The sequence below is a fragment of the Oryzias melastigma genome, linkage group LG10 (assembly GCF_002922805.2).
Source record: "Oryzias melastigma strain HK-1 linkage group LG10, ASM292280v2, whole genome shotgun sequence".
NCBI classification, from domain to species: domain Eukaryota; kingdom Metazoa; phylum Chordata; class Actinopteri; order Beloniformes; family Adrianichthyidae; genus Oryzias; species Oryzias melastigma.
The window spans coordinates 3024672-3049806 of record NC_050521.1 but is presented as its reverse complement, the minus strand read 5'-3'; the positions used below and the strand labels follow the sequence as shown (position 1 = coordinate 3049806).

The 25135-nt window shown below is 37.9% G+C and overlaps 1 protein-coding gene across 10 annotated transcripts in view; it reads right to left on the bottom strand.

The window, feature by feature from the left end:
• The window catches only part of gria2b (glutamate receptor, ionotropic, AMPA 2b), a 60907-nt gene that overhangs the window by 20291 nt on the left and 15481 nt on the right, over nt 1–25135 (bottom strand). For all 10 annotated transcript variants that reach the window (XR_002918048.2, XR_002918047.2, XR_004948510.1 and 7 more), the window contains exons 3-7: nt 13381–13620; nt 3878–4074; nt 3080–3133; nt 2828–2986; nt 900–1067 (exon numbers count right to left, since the gene is read on the bottom strand). Coding sequence is in view for 6 of the 10 variants with exons in the window: in XM_024262564.2 (XP_024118332.1) it covers nt 900–1067; nt 2828–2986; nt 3080–3133; nt 3878–4074; nt 13381–13620 (818 nt within the window). In the remaining 4 variants the exon portion in view is untranslated. The remainder of the gene's footprint in view (nt 1–899; nt 1068–2827; nt 2987–3079; nt 3134–3877; nt 4075–13380; nt 13621–25135) is intronic.

Sequence of the window (25135 nt, the reverse complement as noted above, 5' to 3'; positions counted from 1 at the left end):
GTTCCTACTTGGAACCGAACTTCGGTGCCCAACCCTAGTTGTTTGGTTAGGTTACCAAGGGCGTCGAATGGAAGCGGCCTCCGCTCTGCACCGCTTCACGGCCTTTACAAATGTTAAGAATGTCTTGCTAATTAATGAAAGACTTTATTGATGACATTTTTTTTTTTACATAAAGAAAATAAGGCGTTTCTTCCTGAAAGAAGGGTGTTTTTACTTTCTTAAAATTCAGTTTTTGTGATGTAGGACTGGACGGTTTTCAGACACTGACCTGACCTCATATTCCAGCATGGAGCAGATACAGTTGTCATCACAGACATGGATTAAAAGCAGAAGCACTTCCATGTTTTACCTCCTCGTCTGTAAGGGAATTAAACCTCATTGCCTCGCTGTCCGAGCTCGTTCGTCAGATGGAGTAAACCTCCAGCTTCTCAAAGGACATTCGGGTACATCTGTTTTCTTTGGAGAAACAGCTGTCACTAACACAGTGTGCACCAAAGCCTGCTGTGAACCCTAGCGCCTTATCAATTTCTCTGAAGTATTTTTTGTCTTTTGTGCAGTGCTTAAGAGGGAGATGCAGTCACTATAGTAACAGATGTTCAACAAAGGCAGTAAAGCTTTGCTGTGGATCCTGTTGCAATGAGATGAGCAGTTTCTTGTTGTCACTTCAGATGCAGCACCGAAATGGACAGAATCTTTTAAAAAGCACAGTGAACAGAACTGGTGACCAAACATAAACATGTGCTCACTTTCCTTGTTGCTTTTATGGTTAGATTAAACATTTGTTTAACCTTTCATTTAAAGAGCTGCTGCGGAAGAGTTGGTGAATCAAAAAACGTCAATTGACTGGGGTTGTTGCCAATCTGTACCTGAAGAAACATGCTCTGGATGCAAAGCATTACCTGTTTGAGCGCTCGCTCGATTTCCACTCCCTGAGCCCAAGGAACCGCAGGGTTGGCCAGACAGTCACCAGTGTTGGCCCTCCTAGTGAAGTCAATGCGCTGCTTATGCAGATAGCGGAAGGCTTCAGTCATCACCTGAACTGCGTCATAGGTCAGCGCTGATGTGTACTGAAAGAAAAATGTTGGATGAGGTTACGGACTTTAAAAATGTACGAGTTTTATGCCAATAATGAGCCCATAAATCTGATGGTTTACAAAGAAGCTCGACTCTTCCTTCCAACATGTGCATAAACTAAAAAGTCTATTTGTGGATGGAACTGAAGCTTTATTTGCTGCAACAAATTCTTTTTGTCTTATGCAAACTCCATGAAACCAGAACAAGCGATAAAAAAGAAAAAAAAACAGAAAAGTCCAAAACACTTTTAACAGTGGAGAACTGGAAAAGGGCAGATCTCTACTGTCAGAATGAGGAAGAAGTGGAACCACCACTTCAGCTTGAGACTTTCAGACTAATCAATATGACATATTTTGTTTCTTGATTACAAATTTCCAGCTAAGTTGTGTTGCGGCTCAGTAATAACCAACAAAAAGTTTTGCTTTGTTTGTAAAAGAAAAGAAAATTCCTTCAGAGATGTTGGTGCTGGAAAAGTTCTTTGATTTTAAGACCCTCAAAGTATCCTAAAATATATCTCTGGTTGAGATTTTGTCCAGTACTATATTTGTATGTGAAATGTTCAGTAAAATATGGCATTGTCAAAGGTTTACTCGGTTAAATCAACTGACGTAAATGAAATGACAGTTCTTGTGAAAGACAAACATCAAGGCTCATTGAAAATGCTAAAGAATCATGAATCTCTAAAGGAAATTCAAAGGAAACAAAACTCTATTTAGATGCTAAACTAGCTGGAGAGTTGAAAACAGCTCAAATAAATAAAAACAGAGAGGTCATATGAAAACAGGTGTTAGGCAGTGCTTCATCTTAACTTCTAAAATAATGCTAATACAGCTAATGCTATAGTCTCTAAAACAAGGGGCTCAAACTCATTTTTCCCTGCCGTCACTGAGAGCAGCCTGGCTGAGGCTGGGCCGCAACCTAGCTTCAGCCGTGCACGTCTCATGGTCTCTGGGAGCCAATACCAATTTGAATTAGAAATGTAAAAAATTCCAGACACAGAGCCTGGGACTTTTCCGTATTCGTGGATTTGGGTATTAACGGAAGTCTCTGGTCCCTAACCCCCATGAATAAGGGGGATACTGTCTCTTTCTTAGGAGAAAAGTAAGGAACTCATTAGTGTGGTTTAGGGAGGGGCTGTCAGGTTTCCTGCCCGGTCAGTCTCCCGCCCCCAAGAGCCATATACCCCACCTAAATGGTTGGTTTGCCATATATCCCACCGTGATTAGTTTTTTTTCTCAGCCCGCACACGGGACGGGAAAAGTACCATTCATACAAAACAAACAGGCCGCACCAACATTGAACTTTCGTTTTAAGCCACAAAATTTCGTCCTGGGGGCCACAAATGTCCCGCAGGCTGCAAATTTGAGATCCCTGCTATAAAATGTATTAATACACCATATTATTTTAATAGATTACAGTTTACTAACAAATGATCCTAAAAAAACAATTGTTACTGAATAAAGTTTAGTAAAAGCCAACACCTCAAAATGACTCATAAAAACCAAATAAATAAACAAACAAATGATTAAGTTGCCATGTTGAGTAAAATCATTCACCTACAAAGGAAATCAATGCAGGAATGTTTCTAATTTAAAGTTTGTTGAAGTTCTTATCTCTCAGAAACAACACTATTTTTACAACATTTTTATTTTTTTTCAGTGAGTATACCACATGTTTATTTGGTGAGACTGGCAAGAGTGAGTCAAACAAACAAACAAACAATCAGTGCATGTATACTGCTGCTGGTCCTTACCCTAATTTTGCTGTCAGCTCCTGGATACTCCTTTTCCTCCAGGGCTTCCCATCGCTGATCAAATTTTGAAACCAGAGGATCATCAAAATCAACAATCTGAAATCCTGAAACGTTGGCTCCACCGTACTGAATTTTGGACAGGTCCCCATCAACGAAGCCCTGAAACAGCACAGCGAAGCACCTGTTTTTAGAGCGACTGCAGGAGCACAAACTCCAACAGAGGATGACACACAAACAGCTGTTCAAACTTACAAGGTTGGCGATGATGTAGTGGTAGCCTTTGACGTGCCGGCCTATTGTGATGACCTGCAACAACATCCAGCAAACACACACACATCAGGAGAAGTCTCAGCAAACATCTCCCCCCCTGAACCAGCTCAAAATGAATCATTGCATTAGCAGGCAGGTGATGCCAGACAGGAGCAGAAACTTCTCCATTCAAAGTTAGCTTTGTTCCTCTTCTCTGCCTCGGTTTGAAAAGATTCACTTTTGAAGTTTGGTATCAGATCCATAAAAAGCTTTCCTCCAAGCATCGAGTTTCTACATGATTCTACTTTTCCTCCAGAAAGAGCCCCAGAAGCTGAAGACATCGTCTCAGACAGGTGAATAGACGCTGCTAAGCTTTAACTGCTAATCAATGAGTCTTTCTCGTGGGTAAAAGGTTAAGTAAAATAAACTTGTTTGTCTACATTTGCTTCACCTTTAATTGCGGTTTTGTTTATAGCCTAAATAAACAATTAGTGTAATTGTTATTATTCCATTTTACATCCGCCGTCCTGCCAGGCTGGGGGAGAGTGCTGCTTTTCCAAATGCACCCATCCAAACTAAATTTAACGCCTGTTCTGGCTGAGCGGCTCAATCACAGAAGAGTTATTGCTTCTCCTGCTGCTCTTTTTTTCTATTTGAAAGCGTTTCATCTGCTCTCACATTCACACACGTTTATCTGCATGTCCAAGGTCAGAATTCACATTTACAGCAATCAGGCGGAAAAGCTCTGCAGTCATCTGTGGGGAACGTGTCAACATTCAGACACAGACACCCCTCGGATACCTGGTCCATGATGTCTTTGACTTTGTCCTGCTCACAGTCCAGGATCACTCTCCTCTCTTTCTTGTTCTCCAGGTCCTGGAAGAGCGAGCGGTACGCCTCATCCTTCCTCTCATCCTTCAGGTTCCCCACATTGATGGCAGTCACCTGCCATTTCTTCTCTGCTGCTGTGTCCAGAACCACCTGCAGCGTAGTGAGGCCTGGAGGCAAAATGTAACAGCACCAGTCATTCATGTCTTCTGCACTGCTTTCAAACCAATAAAGGACTTTTAGAAAGCATGATTTAGATATATTCAGGTTCTTCAAGATTATTTGAGCAGAACACCTAATTTTCTCAGTCAATCTTTAACAACATGGATAATTTCTGCTTTGGGTCGACAGAAGCTCTGTGTTCAGAAGAACACAGTCAGCAAGTGAGACACTAATGCTAATGTTAGCAGACTAATCTGTAAATGAATTCTGGGGCAGCCACGTCCATCTGAGAGGCTGCAGAATGGCTGCTGATTGTTTGCCAGTGCAGAGCTGTGGAGCTCGTGCAGCGGCTCTGTGCTCGTCTGCATGAGTCACAGGTGTTTGGTTATGAAGCTGCAGAGCATGTGGGAGGACGAAAAGCTGCTCAAACACTCCACTGCAGCCATAGCGCTAGAGAACTGTTTGCTTTAGCTTTTTCACAGTATAACTTTGGAGACATTGCAATGTCTGCATTTTAAATGTTGCTGTTTTTCCTTTAAGGCTGATTGGAATCAAATGACTTGCTTTGTTCTGGTTATTATTCTATCCCGTCCTGTCTCTTTGATTTAAGTAACTGAGATCCAATCTGTGTGAGATACTTTATTCCTTTTATCAGTTCAATCTCACAAAAAACAAAATTACAAAGTTAATCTTTTTTAATAAAAATCTTCACATTGAATGTTCTGCATTTTAACATTGTCTACTTTTGTTTTTTGTATTCCCATGTATATTTTAACTGTTTAATTTTTTTATGTACAGAATCCAAACATGGGTTTTGGTTACAGTCAGACATGTTGCCTTGTTTAAAAAAAAAAAACAAAAAAACATCTCTTCTCAAAACACTTATTTGTTTGAATTCCCCCTATGACATAAAAAAACCATCCCAGTAGTGTTTTAATGTTGATTATGAAATTTTTAACCAAAATCTCACAACCTAGATGTCTTAAAAATACTTTTTTCATGTTGATGTGAGGCCTCTGTTTTCAAAATCTCCTCTGAGGGGGCGTGGCTTTTTATGATAGCTCTGTGTCTCTCTAGCATAAATCTTCATAAAAACATCCATCAATCTGGGTAATGTCCAGCCGTATGGTTCTGATCCGGATGTCAGCTGGACGAGGAAGTGAAGATCTTCATGGACAGAACTTCCTCCAAAATCCTGATTCTTTCTCCTTCCAGTTCACCAAAGACTCTTTTAGCTAATTCTCCAATGTTTATTGACTGTGATCAATACATTCAATCATTGGTTTCTCAGAGTTCTTGATCAAATAATCAAAGCTAACATCAAAATGCTCTTTCATTGATTTACAATCCTTTCCAACTGCGGTCAAATGAGCCGCCGTTCACATTTCCGTGGTCACATCAAGAAGCTCCGTGGAGTCTGGTGGAGATTTTCCAGCGTTCTCAGTCCTGCTACCGTAAGTATTGGATGAAACTCACACCAAAAATCCAGTGATGCTGATTTGACCACAGAAATGTGAACGGCGGCTCATTTGACTGCAGTCAATGTGAAGATACCATCTTCTCTTCTCCAGAACCTGAACTAGACACTAGGAACAGATGAGGGTTTAGTGCATGTGCAGCAGAGCTGTTGATGGAAAGAAGATCATTCATTCAGACAGAGTCTGTCCAAGACAGTTTGATTGATTTAAAAGGAGAAATACTTGGAAATGCAAAAAGAAAATTATTTCTAATTAGATTTTTTCTCTTTCACAAGAAAAATGTCACAAATTCATGTTAAAAACTCTAAAAACAGGATTTTCATTGGAGGGGGATTTTTAAGAATGCTTTATATATATATATATATATATATATATATATATATATATATATATATATATATATATATATATATATATATATATATATATAAATACATAGACATAAATCACTCGTGTGCTCAGAGTCCTCTCCCAGTGCAGACGTCACCTCTGAGGCCGAGCTCGTATCGATCCTGAGTCTGCAGAGAGCGGTTGGAGCGCTTTGATAAAAGGGTTTCAGAGTTTCATTCCAGCTTCCCACACTGAAGTGAATTACACTTGTAATCAATTTCATGCAGCGCAGTCATTGTTTTTTATGTCAGCCATGAAGAAAATGAAGATTTGCAAGTTCTTGTGAATGAATTACGAGAGCATTATGCTAACAGAAGGGTCTTCATGGTCCACTTAAATGTGACTATTTGTGACCAATACTTTTTAAACAAGGTAATTTGAATTTATAGTGATGGATAACAAAGGAAAATAAGTTAAAGGTTCAGAGAACTACATTAATCATTCTGTACAATATTATATATAGTTCAATTTCAGTTATTTGGTTTATGTGATTTATCTTTAATTTTTTTAATTTTTTGTTCTTTTTCAGCTAGAATGTGCAATACGTACAATCTACTTAAAGAACAGGAAGATGGTGAGGACCAAGTCTTAAAAATCTCTTCTCTATTCCTATTATTTCATAAGATACAAATAGATGACTAAATTAGTGGGTATAATCAAAACAAACAAACAAATCCATAATAATAACAATAATACAATCAGGAGCATTATATTTACATCGTGCTGCATTAAAATCATTTTTTTTATATTAAACTTAAAGCAAACAATACTTAAACACGTTTTCAGGTCATAATCCAAGGAATTCCATTTTTTGATCCAACAAAGGAAATAGTCGTTTGTTTAAGTGTAGTTTTTACTTTATTTACTTTAAAGTCATAATTTCTTCTGCTATTTCCTCATTTATAACAAAAAGATTGTGTAAACTACATGGCAACATACAATTAGACTCAAGAGATAAACTGTATGGTGTCCAGAACCTTTTCAAGCTTTATTCTGATCTGAACTCTAAGAAGATTTCATTTGAAATTGCAAATCCACTTTTAAGGTAGTTAACCCAATAAAAGTACAGTATGACCAATTATCTCTGTGATAAATAAAACGATGGCTCCCTTCTGATGTCTGGGTTACAGTCGACGGGTTTCACCTAATCTGATGACTAATAAGATGAAACGGAGGCCCTTGAGGTGAGCTCTGTGATGGAAATGACAGGTTAACATCATGAGAGTATGCAACCCATAAAATGATATCTTTCTGAATTAAGTTGACATTAATAAATGATTTTTTTTCTGCATGTGCTGACTCTGCTGCATTTCAAATATTAATGATTTCAAGTTTTTCAAAGATTAAATTGGTGGATTAAGAGCTCAGAAAAAAGCCAAGACAGTCCTGCTGTCATTACAGAGCATCTTTGTCAATTCTGTGGCTAGGTCAGCATGCAGCATCTGTTAGTTTAATGTAGCATAAAGCCTAGAAGCAGGAATACTACATAACACTGATCTGTACAGAAGAAACCCGTCATGCAGATCAGTTTTGAATTAATGCTCCAAAGATCTCTTTTTAGTTTCAATAAATTCTATTTAAGTATAGAGATGAGAGAATGAGAATATAAGTCTCTGTGGTTTTATGATGACCATGTAATCTCATAAATCACTTCATCGTGAAAATCAGTTGTAACACAGAGTGGTAGATAGCATTGATAGCCTGATACGTCAGTTCAAGTCATCAAACCATAGAGAGTTGCTGGTGGAAACTTGATGCGTTTCTTATGATTAGTAAATGGAACAAAGAGTTGGCTTTATTACACTCATGGGTGGATAATGCAGACAACTTTTACCTCTTCATCTGCTCTGTCCTGCTTTCACTCATGCTCTTCTTAAGTGAAAACAAAGTGGAACAGAACACCTAGAAGTCCTCTGGGATGTTTTGACTAAATCAAGTTCAAACCAAGAAGGGAATAAAGCACGAAGAAGAAAACTGGCTTGTCCCAAAAGTCTCTAGACAATCCAGCATCAGCAGCTCCTTATTACAACACATTTTCCCATGAAATATTTGTACCTTTTTTCAGGATTCCAACAACTTTCCTTTGGTTATCTACCCCTGTCTGGTTCATGGAAAATGTACATGTTTGCAATAAGTCTAGTTCAAAGTTTGTGTGCTTGGGAAAGGCGCTTAAGGTAAAGATTTATCTCTACTGTTAAAATATTTCAGTTGCTTCAGAAAATGATCTCTGCTAAACAGACCAGTGTTAGTAACCCCTTAAAAGATCAAACTTTCAAACAGATTGAAGCTTTCAGTGTTCATATTGCTGTGTGAAAGCTGAAAGCTGAAAATGAACTTAGTGAATAAAGTTTAATAAACACTCTCCTATGTGTCTCCTCACAGTACAAACATGTGTTTTCCTCTTAAAGTTTTATTTAAAGATTATTCAGTACATTACATTTTTTGTTTCCTTTCTTTCCTGATTTTCAGATGTTATTGCTTGTTATCTATTGGAAATGTTCAATATTAAATTCTTCTTCTTCTGGCTGCTTCCTTCAGAGCACACGTTAAGGCCCAGGGGCCGGATCCGGCCCTCTGGGTAATTCTATCTAGCCCTCCAGATCATTTTATATTATTGTCATTAAGGGCTCGTTATCTTGTGCTTATTTCTAACTTGTATAATTTTGACAAAATATATTTTTATAGAGAGTAAAATATAGAAAACTATTTAAGGTTTAAGTTGATTTATTCTGGAATAATATTCCTGCCGGTTTTTCCCCCAAATAAAATAAAAAAGCTACGCTTTGAAAGTTTTAAAAATGCAGTTTTAATGTGTTCAATAAATGTTCGGCTCATGATTTAAGAAGTGTTTTGGATTTTGCCTGCTGTGCGATTGAGTTGGACACCCGGCGCCACAGTGAATCCTCCGGTTATCACTAATAATCTCTCTCACACCTGCCATCTTCCTCTCCTACCATCATGAGATGTACACTAATGATAAAATCAATATGTGTCCACTAATTTGTGCAATAAAAGCAATTTATAGATATGATTCTAATCATTTAAACCGTTTTCATCCTCCAAATCTCTGTAAGTTGGTTGAGGTGAGGCAGCAGAGAGTGATGCCACACAACAGAAATCCAGCCTTTTAGTTTCCACAGGTTATTATATTTATGCAAAACTAAGTAAAACAAGATTTGTTGACATTTTTATTACATGTCTTTACTTTCTATTCAAAGAGTAATGCATTTCACATTTGCCTGTCACTTTATTTGTGTTTGGATCTGACAAGAAGCTGCAGTGAAGGTGAGGCAGGCAGTAGCTCCGCCTTAACAGAGAGGGCGCTCATGAGCTCACATTTGCTCTTCAGAGGCTGTTAACAAAGTTCAACAGGAGTTTGATCTTTAATGTTTTGCTCTGACTGACTGCCAAAATACAATCTCATTAAAATATGTTTAAAATTTGGACTTTCAATCAAAATGTGAAGTTATAAATCCTAATTCTAAAATGGATCTCCCACGCTGACCCTGTGTTAGTCTGGATGTGCAGCAAGGAGCAGAGGGAATTTGATGGGTCCCTCCATTTCAGCCTTGAGAGAAACACCCATGCTCTAACACGGCTGCATCAGTTAACAACCAGCTTCACAGCCTCCTCTCTCCTCCTTTGTCACTACATCTCTGTAGCCATGGCAACGGGAGGACCACTCTGACCTAATTAGACAGCCATGCAACGATGAAATATGCACAACAGGCTTTTGGATGAAGCTGTGGATATCCTGTAGGAGGAGCAGGTTACTGCTAGCATTAGCATGGGGATAATTCAGAAAACGCGCTTCCTTTGATTTCAGAAAGAAGACGTTTTTGATCCTATGACAAGTTCAGTGCAAGACTGAGAGGAGAGACTGCAGCAACGCCGGGAAGATCAGAGTATCTGTGTAGCACATGAGACACAGAGAAGAGGCTGACGGTGAAGATGTGGGTCTGTGTGTGTGTGTGGGCACAGTGGGAGAGTTTAAGGTATGTAAAACGATACAGAATAAAAGGTAATCCCTCTAATCCACCGCAGCACAGTGCACTATTCAGTGCAAACATACACTCCCCTGTCGGGGCTGATTCATCTCCTTTTACCTAAAGCCCTTCGGTGTGTTCTTTAAATGTTGCTGCAGGCCACCTTACAGCTCCCATTGATGCACTAAACTTTTCTCTTTTCTAAAAAAAAGAGCTGGAACTGTAATCTGAACAGTGGCCATCAGCATGTCAGGGTAAATTAGACTTATTAAACAAAATTGCTAAACCAGGATTTTTGCCAGTTAATTTTAATATAAGAAGTATGACACCCTCCCACCACCAACCCCATCCAGCACAGGTGCAGAAGCAAAGTGGTTCTATAAGAGAGGATGTTACAAAGTCACTTAGATGATGGAGAATGAGGTGCATGACTCAGCAGAATATTTATTGAGGCTCCATTGTTTTATGCCTTGCCGTGTTCATTTTCGTTCCTGTCATCTTTACATTTTCTACACCCTTCAAGCTGAAAGAACTTAATCTCTGCTCATTGTGTGAAAAACCTTTGTGCCGCTCAGGTTTTAGCTCAGTCAGTGTAAAATAAAAGATAAATAGTAAAGATGTATAGATGTAAGGGCCTAGACGTGAGCGTGGCTCTTTTTTTTTTCTCAATTATACATATTCTTTTACCGTATATTTGTAGAATAGGTCACGTTTTTTATAGTTTTGGCAGGGGTGCGGTCTATGCTCAGAAGAAACTATGTGATCTTCTTAAGCATAAACAGGTTGTTCCCCACTAATAAATATTATAAGGCACTGTAGGTGTGTCTATTACAGTAATATTTGTTACTGGTAGCAACACAGAAGAGGAAGTGCCTTCCAAACAAATTTTGACTATGTCCGAATTCCTTCACTATATTGTGCTCTGTATAGTGCGTTCACCATTTTGTAGTGCTGTCTGAATCTACAATTCCAAAATCAAGTGGATTAGAAGTTTCCAAGAATTCTTTGCCAAAAACTGGCGTGTATTGATGCTCGCTACATTAGCAAACATTTACCACAATGCACTGCAGTCGAACAATTTTTGCCAAAAAAAAACACGTTTGAATGTAATTTTTTAATAAACCATCCACATTTTCATCATCAGAACACAGTGAAGTCACAAAGACGTCGTGAAATGTTTGTATTGATTAGAGTTTGATTTTGTGAAGTTGGTTACGTAACACCAGGCGTTTACGAAAACGAAAGAAAAGTAATGAGCTTCGTGTCTGAATTGACAAAGCAAATACAAAGCTATCACCAAGGAAGAGTGGACACGCAGAGGATATTGCCTTGTAGACACTGAACTTTCATATTAAGGCGAGGGCCGCAAAATATTAACTTGGGGGCCGCCAGTTTGAGACCTTTGATTTAGAACCTGAATTTAAAAAAATGAATAAATAAACTACTTGATAGTTTAGATGTTTTTTTTTTTTTACAGAATTCATCAATTTATTTAATCTCAATGATTAATTTTGCCTTTAAAAGCACAACATAATATAAATAATATACTTCATGTATAATTTTGTTTTGTATCTTATTCGATCAGACTGGACTTTAATATTCACATAATTTCGTATCTCTCGGACAGATGTAAACTGCATTCAGAAGGCAGAGATGTGACAGAATTCTATCAAATAGATTTTAAAAAACATCGCTGCATTAATGTGTTTTCAGGAGAAATTGTCTGGCTGTTTAGAAGTTACTTTCTTCTGTCATGGCAGTTGTTTCTCTTTAGGTTAACCCTTTAACACCTGATGCATTACCAGTGACTCTTAAACACAAAATCTTTAACATACTGTAACTTTTTAACCGTTAACACGATTGTGAAGGAGAATAGCGGCTCGAGCTGCTTTTCTCCTTCACAATCTGCTGGAATGATCATGTTAACGGTTGAAAAGTTACAGTAAGTCAAAGAACATAAACACTGTTATAGGGTTAAATATCTCCAATAACATTTATGTTTTACCTTTCCATCAAATTCTGATTGTTGGGACCTATTTAGAACACCCCCCCCCATGTATGAAACCCCTTTTTGAAGTCTGTTGTTGCCTTGAGCGTCTCTGTTCTCAGCAGCACGGTGATGCTTCATCGCTGCATGAGCACTTCTACATGTTGTGGATATAATGCAAACAAATGATGCTAGTCTGGAGGGAGTATGGAAATCAACTGCTGCGGGTCATGCCGGTGTTCAGAGCTCAAAGATGACTGCTTCACCCCCCCCTTCAATACTGCATAGAATGACTCCAACACAGGAGCTGCTTCAGCTGCCTGCGTGCTGTTTGTCAGTTCTTTGTGTTATTGCAGGTGGAGTCAGAGCAGGACAGGAGTGTTCAGCCTGTCTGTGTTCCTAACATGGTAAACCAACCATTAGGATATAATCTCCAGACGTGATCACACATTTAATTAGGTATTTCCATTTATTAAAGTAAAAAATACTTGATAGTTTATTAACAATTATTTGTCTGAATTCATTTCTCTGTGTTATTAAAGCACACGTGTCAAAGTCATGGCCCGGGGGCCAGATCCAGACCTCCAGGTAATTTTTATTTTCATGTTATTAACGACCTGATGTTATCTTGAGCAAAACATATTTTTAAGGTGAGTAAAATGTTTAAAGTTATTTAGGGTTTAAGTTGATTAATTCTAGAATAATATTATTGCCTTTTTATTATCCATAATTATGTTAAAAAGTTACAATTTTGAAGTTTTGAAAATTGGCATTCTGCTAGCTTTTTGGACTGTTTTGGCATTTATTAAGATTTTTTAGGCTATTTTTGAGTTTTGCCAATATTTCAGCTACATGCTAGCAGTTTTGGCTAATTTAAGCTTTTCTTTTTAGTTTTATTTTTTTTTAGGATATTTTGAAGTTTAGCTATTTTTTCAGCTAAATGCTATTTTTTTTGGCTAACCTATTTTTTTAGTTTTTAGGCTAATTTGGCATTTAGCTAATATTTTAGCTGGCTATCAGCTTCAGCGTTTTCAGCTATCAGCTTCAGCGGCCAAATTCAGCTTACAGCATTCACACTATCATTATCGCAGGTAATGCTATATATGTAGTTCATAATTACGTTAAAAAGTTAGGTTTTAAAGTTTTAAAAATGTAGTTTTAGAGTGTTCAATAAATGTTTATCCTGTTTGGTCCGCGACCTAAAGTGTGTTTTGGATTTTGGTCCTTGTGCGATTGAGTTTTACACTTCTGTGTGAAAGTGAATCTATTATTGCACAATTTTAATTGAATTTCATTGAGTCTGAATTTCAGATCCACCCCTAATGCTCTGCATATTTAGGAGATAATGTGAAGACAGTTGGTGTTTTTTTTCTTTTTTTTTTTGCTTTGAGAAGTCAGTTCAGACACCAAATGAGTGAAAACTTCAACTCCTAACAAGCTCAGAGAGCAGTAACGAGGGTTCCTGGGACTCACCTCGATCACTGTCGTACAGATAGGCAAACTTGTCCCACTTGTAGTACTCGATGAGACTGAGGAGGGGGCCTTTGATATCAGGTCGCATCTGGATAATGAACTGTTGATTTCCATCCAGAGGGAAGCTAGGCGTGATGAAGGAGACGTGCAGCGTCCCACAGAATGATGTGATGGTGTTCACTGATTTCTTGTCATAGAATCCAAAGATGGCGTAGACTCCTCTTGAGAACTGGGAACAGACTGACACAGAGAAATTCATATTATTACTTCTGCACCCTTTATTACTGAACTTTTTGTCCCTCTGATCATTAAACCCGAGTTCATCTAATAAACTAAACAAAGACTTCTTCTTCTAGAACTCCCCGATGAACATAAGGTAATTTACACATTGAATTGGTAGCTCTTCGTTCTTACAGTTCATTTATGCAAACTAAAGCCCAAAATCCTGTCTAATGAGAAAGGGGTTTCTCAATAAGCTAATGAAGTCATCATCAAGGTTGAGGAATATTTTTAAAATTGATGAAGTGACAAAAACATGCCTTCAGAGTAAAACATAAAAAAGTGTGAAATTAATCACAAACATTTACTTCACAATACAGATTTTTGAAAGTGGAACTTGGTCTGTCAGTCAAAGCCTTTGAACATTGAACATGGGAGCGAGTGGACCCACCTACTCTTATCAAGGCTTTTATTAGTCGCTTTATAACTTAAATAACTTGTGCTGAGAAAAAAAAAATGCTCTAGCAAGAACGTGTTGGAAAAAAGTCTTTTTGAACATGAAGGGGGAGGATACACCCAGTTCTCATATACAGTCACTGCTTGTCTGTCAGAGATTGTCTCCACCCGGGCCAGACATGCCCATGGAAAAACAAGCGCCTGCCTCACCTCATTCACCACTGAAGAAGCTAACACCTGCATCTCTGTTGGTCTGATTCCACTCCAGTTCCAGAAACCAAAGAAAAGACACAACCGCTGTGGACTGATACTGAATCCATGTAAATTATGTATCTTAATGCATTACTTGTTGGTTCTAAGTTAAATTTAATAACATTTTGATACATGTTCAAGATGCTGAGTTTATTGAAATGTTTAATTGAAGCATCAATTTCTTTCTTTTAAGGTTTTCAACCTATCATTATGTTCATCATCCATCTTTATCAAACAACCAGTCGGCCAAAATAAACAGAAATGAAAAGCAAAGCAAAGTGGAGGTGTGATTGAGCTGATTCCATTTTTGGGGGGGAAAACAAGGCCTATCGAGTCGGGCAGGAGCTGGAGGAGACCAAAAGACTCGACACCAGTACAACCTAATAAATGTGACTGGTGTGGGACTCCATACCCACGGCTCCTATTAGATATCAGTCTCATAATTTAGTTTATAAATCCTTAGCCTACAGTAAACATTAAAACAAAGCAGACCAATCCTCCACAGTCTTTGGTTCCTTAAGACTTTTTTAGAGTTTCAGTTGTTTTCCATCAATATCACCTATCAGAAACTGACCATTAATAAATCATCAATAAGATAAGACATCATATGTGTTTCTGACCCAAAAAGAAAAAAAAAAAAAACACAAACATATTCTAAAAAAATCAATATCTTTTCTTTTTTTGTTTTTTTTAATATTCTGTCTTCTGATGTGAGGTTGTCATCCAGTTGTGTTATTTCTGCTCAGATGGAGTCACATTCAGCCTTTTCTTTTTCATGCAGCATAAACTATTCACTGCTAACTAAAAATAGCAGTTGCCTCCTTTGTGGATCTTCAGTGCATCTCTGAATGCCACAAAATTCAGATGTCAGGAACCTCTTTAATAAAAAAATAAAAAAAGCCACTGTGACTTTGACACATCAAGAACATTTTTTGAGTAAATAAAAAAAAAAGTTTCTAAATTTCCTTGAAATTGAGAAAATATAAACAGTAAACATATTGAAACATTTGAATAGACAGAATGATAAAAAAGGTTTAAACACTTAAAAAATAACCCTTTTAGTGTAGCACATTATTGTGTCACAGTAAAGGATGTTCTTTACTGTGGCACAATTATTCTTAGTCTGTTCATTTAAAGCAGTTTCTGAAATGTATCATTTAAATACATTTGTTTAATAATGTATTTATGACAAGTTTTATCAGTTACCAGTGAGTTTTTATTTCATTGAACAAAGAGAACAAACATTTTTGTCCTGATAAGTTTTATTAAACATTGTCTTAATTCTGATGACAAAGTGAAAAACTGAAAACAGTCATGATGTTTGAACACCAGCATTTAACATGCAGGGATCAGGAAACAGGGCTCTGGGCTCACAGTAGACATGAATATTACATTTCCAAGTATTCCTGTGGTTGCACTTTTTTCTCACTGATGTTATTCTAGCAGACTGGAGCATTGATGAAGCATGATTCAATCGGGATACTGGTTCAGCCACACATGGAGACGTGTAAAACACCACCAGATCACAGGCAGAACTTACTGACAGAAATCTGAGTCCAAATATAAAATGTTTTTAGCTTGAATTAAGTTCAGTAGGCATTGTGCTGCTGTTGATTTGTGTTTAAATAAATTAAACTTCTGCATGACTGAACAGCTGCTCTGCTGCAAACAAAGAGGATTAGTAATGATAGTTCACTTAGAGATTTTGTTCTCTAACTTCTGGAGCATGAAAAACAAATCTCCCCACAACAGAGAATTTTAATGTGAAGCTAAAGTTATCAGGTTTTAGCAAAATACAGATTTTCTAAAAAAAAAAAAAAAAAATAGTTTCCTGAATTATCCTGCTGTCCTTCATAGAGAATGCTTCTGTGACATTTTTTGCTTTTTGGTCATAAACATCAGCAAGCAAAAACAATTTATGTGACAAAAATGTTGAAATGTTTAAATAGAAAGCATTTCTGCCTGTTATCACCTCTGACGCCAGAATAACACCAGGCTCAGTTCTTGTAATATAACTTTATAAATCTTTCTTTAAACAACTGGAAAGTTTTACTTTAAAAGTAAAAAATCAGCACAATTAGATAAAAAGTAAAGCATATATGCTTTTTTCTGCAAAAAAGCATATACTTTTACAAAGAAGATAAAGCAGACATGAGCCAGAGTGAGATTTTCTCGCGAGGAGACCAGTGTGGGTTTTTTCGCCACCACCAAATCTGACACTAGTTTGTAGAGACCCTTCAATTATTAGAATTTAGGTTGCCTAGGTTACAGAGAAGACTCAATCTAAAGATTAGCTTCAACAGTCAACCATAACATCGTTTTGGAGACATGGGAACTTCACCAAATATTATATCTTATTCAAATCCTACAGGTTTGATAAAATAATGTAACGTGCACTAAAATGTTTATGAATCAGTTCTTGACTTTGTGGTTTGTTTGGTTCAGGCTTTGGTACCTGTGGAGATTCTGTCTTTGTCTGTCTGTCATGTTTCTGCAGCTCTCCTCTGCTTTACCAGGATTTAAGCATCATGCTGAGAGAGGGGACATTTCCACGGCTGGCCTGCAGCTTAAGCCAGAGGAGAAAGGCCTGATGATAAGGTGTTTTTCTCCTTCCAAATGTGGTAATTCATACACAGAGACAACATGCTGCCCCTCTCCCCTCAGCTTCTGGGGGCACAGCAACTTTCCAGAGGATTTACCAGCTTTAGAAGCTGCAACAGAATGAAGGATGGGGGTTTTAATGAGCGAGACTTTGGCACGCCGTTCATCAATAACAAACTAACAGAAAGAGCAGCTCATCTGTACAGAGGGGAAGCAAAACCACATCTGACTGAGTTTCAGTTCAACCAGGTTCAACCTTTACGAAGCAAAAGTAAAAACTGACTGGGTGATTTTTTTTTACACTGATGGAGAGGTCAAAGGCAACAAGAGCAAAATGTTGAAACAAATCTGCTTATTGCTGCTGACTGCTGGGCCTGTGAGCTGCAGCAGAGCTGCTGTTCCCCTCTGCCTCTCTGTTTGGAAAGATAAAGAGGACAAATGGGATCTTTCTGTGGAAGCACTTGTTCAGCAGCCATTCAGTTATAATTACACAACTGTGTATGGATGTACAAACAGAAATGTGAATTCTTCAATGTGCATTCTGCAAAAGGAGAAAATGTTGTCAGATTACTGGTCGTGGTTTTGGAAAACGTCCCTTCAGTGCAGCAAAATATTCATTTTTATATTCAAAAAGGATTACATTTCAAATGTTTTTTTAAGTAAATCTTTTAATCTAAGTTATGGATTTAAAATTATCAAATGAATTGAGTGCATTAAAATAAAGTAATTTGCTTTTGCAGTTTAATAAAAGTTTAAACTGTTATTGTATAAATGATTACAATTCACACATGTAAAAGGATTTGATTTACTTGTTCTAATTTGATTGAGTTTTCAAGGAAAGGCATCGAATAAGCTTCAAAAGCTTCTGCCTATTCCTTTATTTATTGGTTGTTTATATTGTACATTGTGTTAACTGTACAAATGGGAAACTAAACCAAGAAATATGAAATAAAAAAAATAAAAAAAACGACAAAAAAATCTAACAAGCTTTTGATGTTACGAGTCCTGTTAGAAGTCATATACACAATATGTTTTAATATATTTATATATTTAATATATAAATATTTTTTAAAGAGCGAACACATGCAGACTAACATCGTTTAGTCTTTAAGGAAGCAATTAAACTAAAAGGAGAGCAGCACTGATTGTAAAGTTGATAATGTGCTGATCTCAGAGAGGTATAAGCAGTGATCCCTCCATCCATCATAGTTCACCTTTTGTGGTCGCTGTAAAAACTAACATTTCCCATCATCCCTTTGGTTACACTGTGTCCCGATAGCTTACGGTCCCTCACAGGCGCTAGCTAAGATTACCAAAATGGTGAGAAATATTGCTGTAAAGTTTTGATCCAGATTCCAGCTCAGACCAGGAAAACAAAGACGTTCATGGATCTATTTGTCTGGATGATCAGAATGGAGAGGAACAAGGAGACTGTGACTGTTTGCTGATTATAGATTGTATTCAAACTTTATTTTTCTGCTCAGGTTTATAATTTGAAACAAAATAGAAATACTCAGAAATGCAGTTTTAATCTTAAATTGAAACCTGTCACAAGAACATGTATAAAAAACACCAGAAGCACGATTTCTATGGGTCTTTAAAAAATCTGTACTTGATGGATTTAACCGATCATGGGTTATTTTTGAACGTAATTAACGGATTAAACGAGGGAACATTGTTCTAAGTTAAAATAACTGAATGACAGAAGTTCTTGTTTGTGGCTAAAACCTTGGTTTGAATCCTCTCGATTTCCCCTTCTTATGAAGTCATGTTTGGGGTTTCTGGACTGAACTGAGGAGTTGGTTTAATTTCTGTCAAAGGAAGTCTCCTCTCCTCTGTTGCTTTGTGCAGTCTGCTGGATTCTTGCTCAGGATATTTTTAAAACACAGTTTGGAGAGAATGAAAATAAAACTAAAAACATGAAATGTATTTTTTAGGAGAAATATGCTTGCTCTTAAAATGAGAAACAAACATTTCTGGTGAAGAGAAAGAGTCTGCGGTGGCTGTCATCCCCTGTTTTCTGCACATTATGCAGAATAATAATCCAGAGTTGGTTTGCTGTGCTCGAGGCTCTGCCGTTTAGGTTAGTCAGAGTGTGCAATGGAAAAAGAGATTTTTCCCAGAAGTCATGACCATAACCTGCACCTGCAGAAGGTTGAAGTTTCCTGCAGAGCAGTCAGCCTTCAGCATGTCTGCATGCAGTCAACAGCAATAATACAAAGGTGATTACTGACATAGTGCGATCTGTGACGCAGATGAGCAGCAGCATTGAACTGAAAACAACATGGATGCTTGGAGCTTTGTCCAAAATTGTGTTTTGCACATTCCGTACATAAGCGGCCGCATCAGCACTGCTGTGTGGTCATGGGGGGTGGGGGGTGTCCATCTCATTACAAGGAGGCTGCAGAGGAGACTTTGACACTGACTATCACCATCCAAGAGGAAGGTGTACCCTGTGAAATATATTTAGCCGTCCCAATTAGCTGACCTCATTTTCACCACTATGGCACCAAAGGCATCTCCACTGCTGTTTACACCAGCCCCCCATCCAAAAGGAACCAGCAGAAAGGAACTGTGCATGCAGCAACTGAGCCAACTCTGGCCAGAGCTGATTATAGCTGACACTTTTAGAGGATGAAAGACCTGATGATGGTTTTGCATCTCAGGTTGTAGCATCACTGCATCATAGTGAAGCTCAGGGGTGTCAAACTCAATCACACAAGGGCCCAAAATCAAAAACACCCCGTAGGTCCCAGGCCGAACAGGATAAACATTTATTGAGAACACTAACATTTTTAAAACGTTAGAACCATGCCTTTTTAACATAAGAAGCTGAAAACGCCAAAGCCAGTGTACCATTCATGTTGGCAGCGAATCTGCAAACACAACCCATTCCTTTTTGTCGAATCCTCACTTTCCAGCTAAAATATCAGCTAAATGCCAAATTAGCATAAAAAAACTAGTTTAAAAAAAAAAGGAAAACCAGGTTAGCCAAAACATCTAGCGTGTAGCTGAAATATTAGCTAATCTTCAAAATAATGTAAAAATCTTAGTAGATGCCAACATAGTCGAAAAAGTTAACATAATGCCAATTTTTAGAAATTTAAAACTGTATCTTTTTAACATATTTATGAATAAAAACAGGCAGGAATATTACAGGTGGAATCCCACCGACTGAGCTGTGCAGGTGTGTGACTCTAGTAACTTCATGTTTAGCTTGAGATCAGTCAGGCTAACAGGGGACTCGTATTTTAGTGTTTGGACAAATGGAGCTTCTTATTTTCTTTAAGTCTTCTCCTTGTTCCCTGCTAACACTGCAGATTGGAAATCTATTTTGTGTTTCGATTCACAGAATACTAAAAACTCATTTTTTTCAAAGTGGTGAAAGCTTAACCAACAGCATTTTAGATTTGCTCAAGGACTGTTGCCAAGGTAACCTACTTCAGTGATGTTCTTCCTCCACAAAATAGAAAAAAACTATTTTTTCTAAACATTTAAACAAGAAATGTTGATTTTCTGTGTTGGACTCATTCCTAAAAAGCACAAAAGGTGCCATTAAAAAAAAAAACTTGTCTTAAGTGAAAATGAGTGTCTAAGCAAACCTTCCAATAGATGATGGCGCTCAGTCAGCGGTGACACCCGGCTGCAGGCTGTTGCCGGGGTGACAGCTCTCAGTCATACTTTTGAGTGGCTGTTAGGACTGGGAAGCGTTTTGTCTGCCTCTGAGCAGCTCTTCCGGCAGCTGCTCTATAGAGGAACAGTGCCACTCAGTTCTCATAACTTCTGACCCCCTTCCTCTCATTTATAGCTCCACTCCTCTCCTTCTCCTTTTCTCCCTCTCAGCCTTTGCTCACTGACCTGTTTCCTGCAGGCATTCTGATGGCGCTGGATGGAAGATGTGGGTTTCACAAGAACAATGTATTATGAATGCCTCCCTTACCACCCACCCACTGAGTTAAGAATTCACATCACAGTCTGAGTTGAGATTATTGGTTTTTATTTTTGAAAGAAAAACATATTTTTTTTAACCAGCGGTTAAGGGCGTCCATTTCTAGAAGTCTCTTTTTGTTTTTACTTTTACAGACGATTTCTTATGTTGACTCCAAACCGCAGAAGACATCTAACCTGTAACTTAACGTGCAGAAATCCCTACACTCAAGACACATGTCCCACTTTAACAATAACTCCCAGTTAAGCCATTTTGTCTTTTTTAAGTGCAATAACAAATGTGACAAGAAGTTAATCAAATATACTTTAGAACTGGGCTGATTGCAGAGCAGCCAGCTTAAACATTTATCCACAGACAATATTAGCAGCAATCTTTTTTTTGTTTTAGTTGACAGTCTTTAGAACATGTAAATTCAAATCAAATATTCCTTCTGAAATGCTACTGCGTGTTTTTAAAGAGTGTTCATGAAAAAGGCTGTCCTCAAAAACACTCCTGTCATCTTCCATCTGCGGTCTAAATGAAGATCAGGCGTCGCCTGCATCACATTCCTCCCTCGTTTTATCTGTCCCACACTAATAAACAAAGGACTTGTTGTTATTTGTCCAGCAGGAATACCAACACCGACTGGTCTACATGTTAGTGATTAAAACCATTAAATGGAAAATCTGCTTTATTTGTAACTAAATGAAAATAACAGAATGAAAAGAAGCTGCATTTATGATCTGAGGGAGCTGCTACCATGGCAACAAGTTACTTGCTGCTTACTGTGGGTGAGCAGAGCAGTCAAAAAAAGAGCAGAGACATCAACGTTTTGACTCTAAAAAAAGATAATTTTGCTGTCTTTTTCTTTTGCATGTCTGGTCCATCTTTTTTTCCATGAAGTGATGAATGAGGAGGAAGTCAATGACAGAGAATCTGATCCAGAATACTGTTTCTGAATTCCACTGCATCTCTAGCACAGCAGTGATTCAGCTGCGGTTTTTACATAACAGAAACACGACTCTCCCTATGAAAAACAGACCTTCTTCTGGCCAGTATGTCAGATGTACTTTATTTGGTATTAATCCAGGCATACAGAATCTTCTAAATGAATGAATAAAAAGGAGAAAACATTGCAGAGGAAATGGTCAGTAAGTCTTGTTATCAAAGATAACATGAACAGCTGAAAACTTTTAATTCCTTGTGTCTTCCAATAAACAAATATTACAAAAAAAACTTCAATAGACTCAGTCTATTTTCTGTCTTTATTGTCCATCCATCTATCCTTGTCCTGTGCAGGGTAATGGTGTTGCTGGAGCCTGTCCCAGCTACTGAAGGGTGAAGATGGAAAACAATACTAGATACATTTAAGAATAACTTATTTCTCTAAATAGCATGTTTTTGAACAGTGGGAGGAACCCACGCATTAACAGAGAATAACTTTTTAACGTAATTATGAACTAGATATATAGTATTACGTGTGATTGCTGTAAGATGAATTTGGTCACTGAAGATTCTGAAATTCCATCAATTTTCTTGTCCGCTTCTTCCCTTTCGGGGTCGCGGGGGTGCCGGAGCCTAACCCGTCTACTGATGGGTGAAGGCGGGGTACACCCTGGACAGGTCGCCAGTCTGTCTCAGGGCCTCAATCACACACATTCACTCTCACATTCACACCTAGGGGCAATTTAGAGTCACCAATGAACCTATGAGGCATGTTTTTGGACGGTGGGAGGAAGCCGGAGTCCCCGGTGAAAACCCACGCATGCACGGGGAGAACATGCAAACTCCACACAGAAAGGTCCCAGCCGGGAGTCGAACCGGGGCCTTCTCGCTGTGAGGCAAGAGCCACCGTGCTAGATAAAAACGCTGAAGTCAATAGCTGAAAACGCTGAAGCTGATAGCCAGCTAAAATATTAGCTAAATGCTAAATGCTAAATTAGCCAAAAAAAAAACACCTTAGGTTAGCCAAAACTGCCTGCATACAGCTAAAATATTAGCTTAACTCCAAACAGCCTAAAAAATCGCAGTAAATGCCAAAATAGTCCAAAAAGCTAAAAGAATGTCAATTTTTACAACTTTAAAGCTGTGATTGATTAACTTAATTATGAAAAATAAAAAAGGCAGGAATATTATTCCAGAATAAATCAACTTCAACCTTAAATAACTTTCAGTATTTTACTCTCCATAAAAATATATATTTTTTCAAATTATACAAGTTTGAAATAAGCGCAAAATAACATCGGGTCATCAATAACAATAAGATAAAATGATCTGGAGGGCCGGATAGAATTGTTTTATACCATCTTGCTGATGTTGTGTATGATGTTGCTGACACAAAAGTGGGCCGTGGCAAACAAAATACTATGCAATAAAATAATTTGTTTGTTTTGTATGTAGATACAAAACTTCATGTGTGTTTTATTAAAGATAATTTGTGTATTTGTGTGCAGAAACCAGTGATGCTCCACAGGTTTCTCAGTGATCATCTTTGATTTTTCTTCAGTCATCTGTCTTTGCTGCTTTCTCACTGTAAGGGTTTGAGGGCTGCAGTATTAAGCTTCTCGTGTGCAGTTATTATTTAATTATAAAGTTTTCTACATTTCCTCAATACAAAAGAAACGTATAAACAGAATTAGGCTACTCCTCACATGTTTGGGTCTATTTCAAAGTATAGGTGTAAGTTGCTTTATAACAACAACAACAAAGTTGTTTATGTCTTCATAAAAAATCTAAACCAATTAACGAAAGATGCTATATTTTTTAAGTTTAAGGTAAGAATTGTTAAAAAAATGTAATTTACCTCAAGTCATTGTATTTTACTAAATGATTTTTTGTTTTAAATCTTGCTGGAGCTGAACCCCAGGTGAGGACATAATGGTCATGAAATACCATGAACCACCATTTCCAGATTTGGAATGTAAATGAAAAGTCATGAATTTTCCTCTTAGCAGTCTTGGAAAGCGCGGATAGCTGGATGGAGAGTCCAGCTGCACGCCCCACTCTGCCCTCTGATACCTGTGTGTGCTTGTGTGTCTGTTTGTCCTGTCAGACACCTGTCCCACAACGCCGTCTCTCTGCCAGGGGACATGGAGCTGAGCCGCTGTTTTGTTGAAGTTGGCTTCAGGCCTATCTCTGCCTGTCTCCTCATCTTTCTGTTTTATTTTCTTTTTTATTTGCTTCATTGTGCTACTCAAATAATTGAATTTATTTGGGCTGATCTTGACCGTTGGCATCCACTGTATCTGGTTTGCATGACAACCTTAGATATAAACGAATATTCTGGTGCTGATGCTTCACTATAAATGTCATCCAGCAATATCTCACGTTAGTAAAAGCAGACAAAATTCACTGCAATGAGAGATTATTGCTACTCCCTGCTGGACTCCTCCCCCTTGTTTCCTGTCTTGTGTGCCTCCTGTTGCTCAGCAGCTTTGTAAAGATCTGCTCTAACATCCAAAAAACATGAAGGCGATTGATGCATTCACTATGATGTTGTAAAGTGCAACACATTGACCTTGTGAGTCAAAATGGCGGTCATTCAAAAGGTGATGAGGCCCCACACACCATTAATATTTAGTCTTATAGGAGTCTCAGGTGAAAATGCTATAAAATGTGTTCTGTTTTGGTCAAAATCTGTTGGAGCTTTGAATGTTTCTTTGCAATCATCGGCTCCATTCCGAGGCTTCATCTGTTTAGTGATGGTGAAAAAAACCACCAAAATGGCAGCCATGAAGTCAGTGAGAGGAGCAAAGCAGCATAACAGTCTTAGTTTGTCTGGGCAGATGAGCATGCGTGTCTCTTCATTATTAAAGGGTAACCAAACAAGGAAGTTGGTGGTTGACTCCACCCACAGCCAAAATTTGAAAATCCAGTCACGGAGGCGGGGCTGGGGAACAAGACTGTTATCATTACTGGAGCTGCAGATCATGTCATCAGACTTCTGAAACTTAGTTTGACCAATCACAAAATCTAACTGTAATACATCAATTGAACCTGCAGCACACAGACGGTTTTTGACTAAATTTTCAAGAATTAAACAAGTTTATTTTAATTTATCTAAAATGTGGTAATGACAAACAGACAGCACTTTTAAAGCCCCATTTATAGAGGTCAACAGACAAAAAAGTTGATTTAGTGTTTTGTTACCCTTTAACACTAGAAGTCCTAAGCCTGCGCAAATTTAGTCCGAGAGCCCATTGTTGTGTCATTGTGGGTCACTGATGAGCCATTAACTTGCCCATGTATATGTTAATGCAGCATGTAGTACCTAATGTGTATTTGAACTAACAGGTTGTG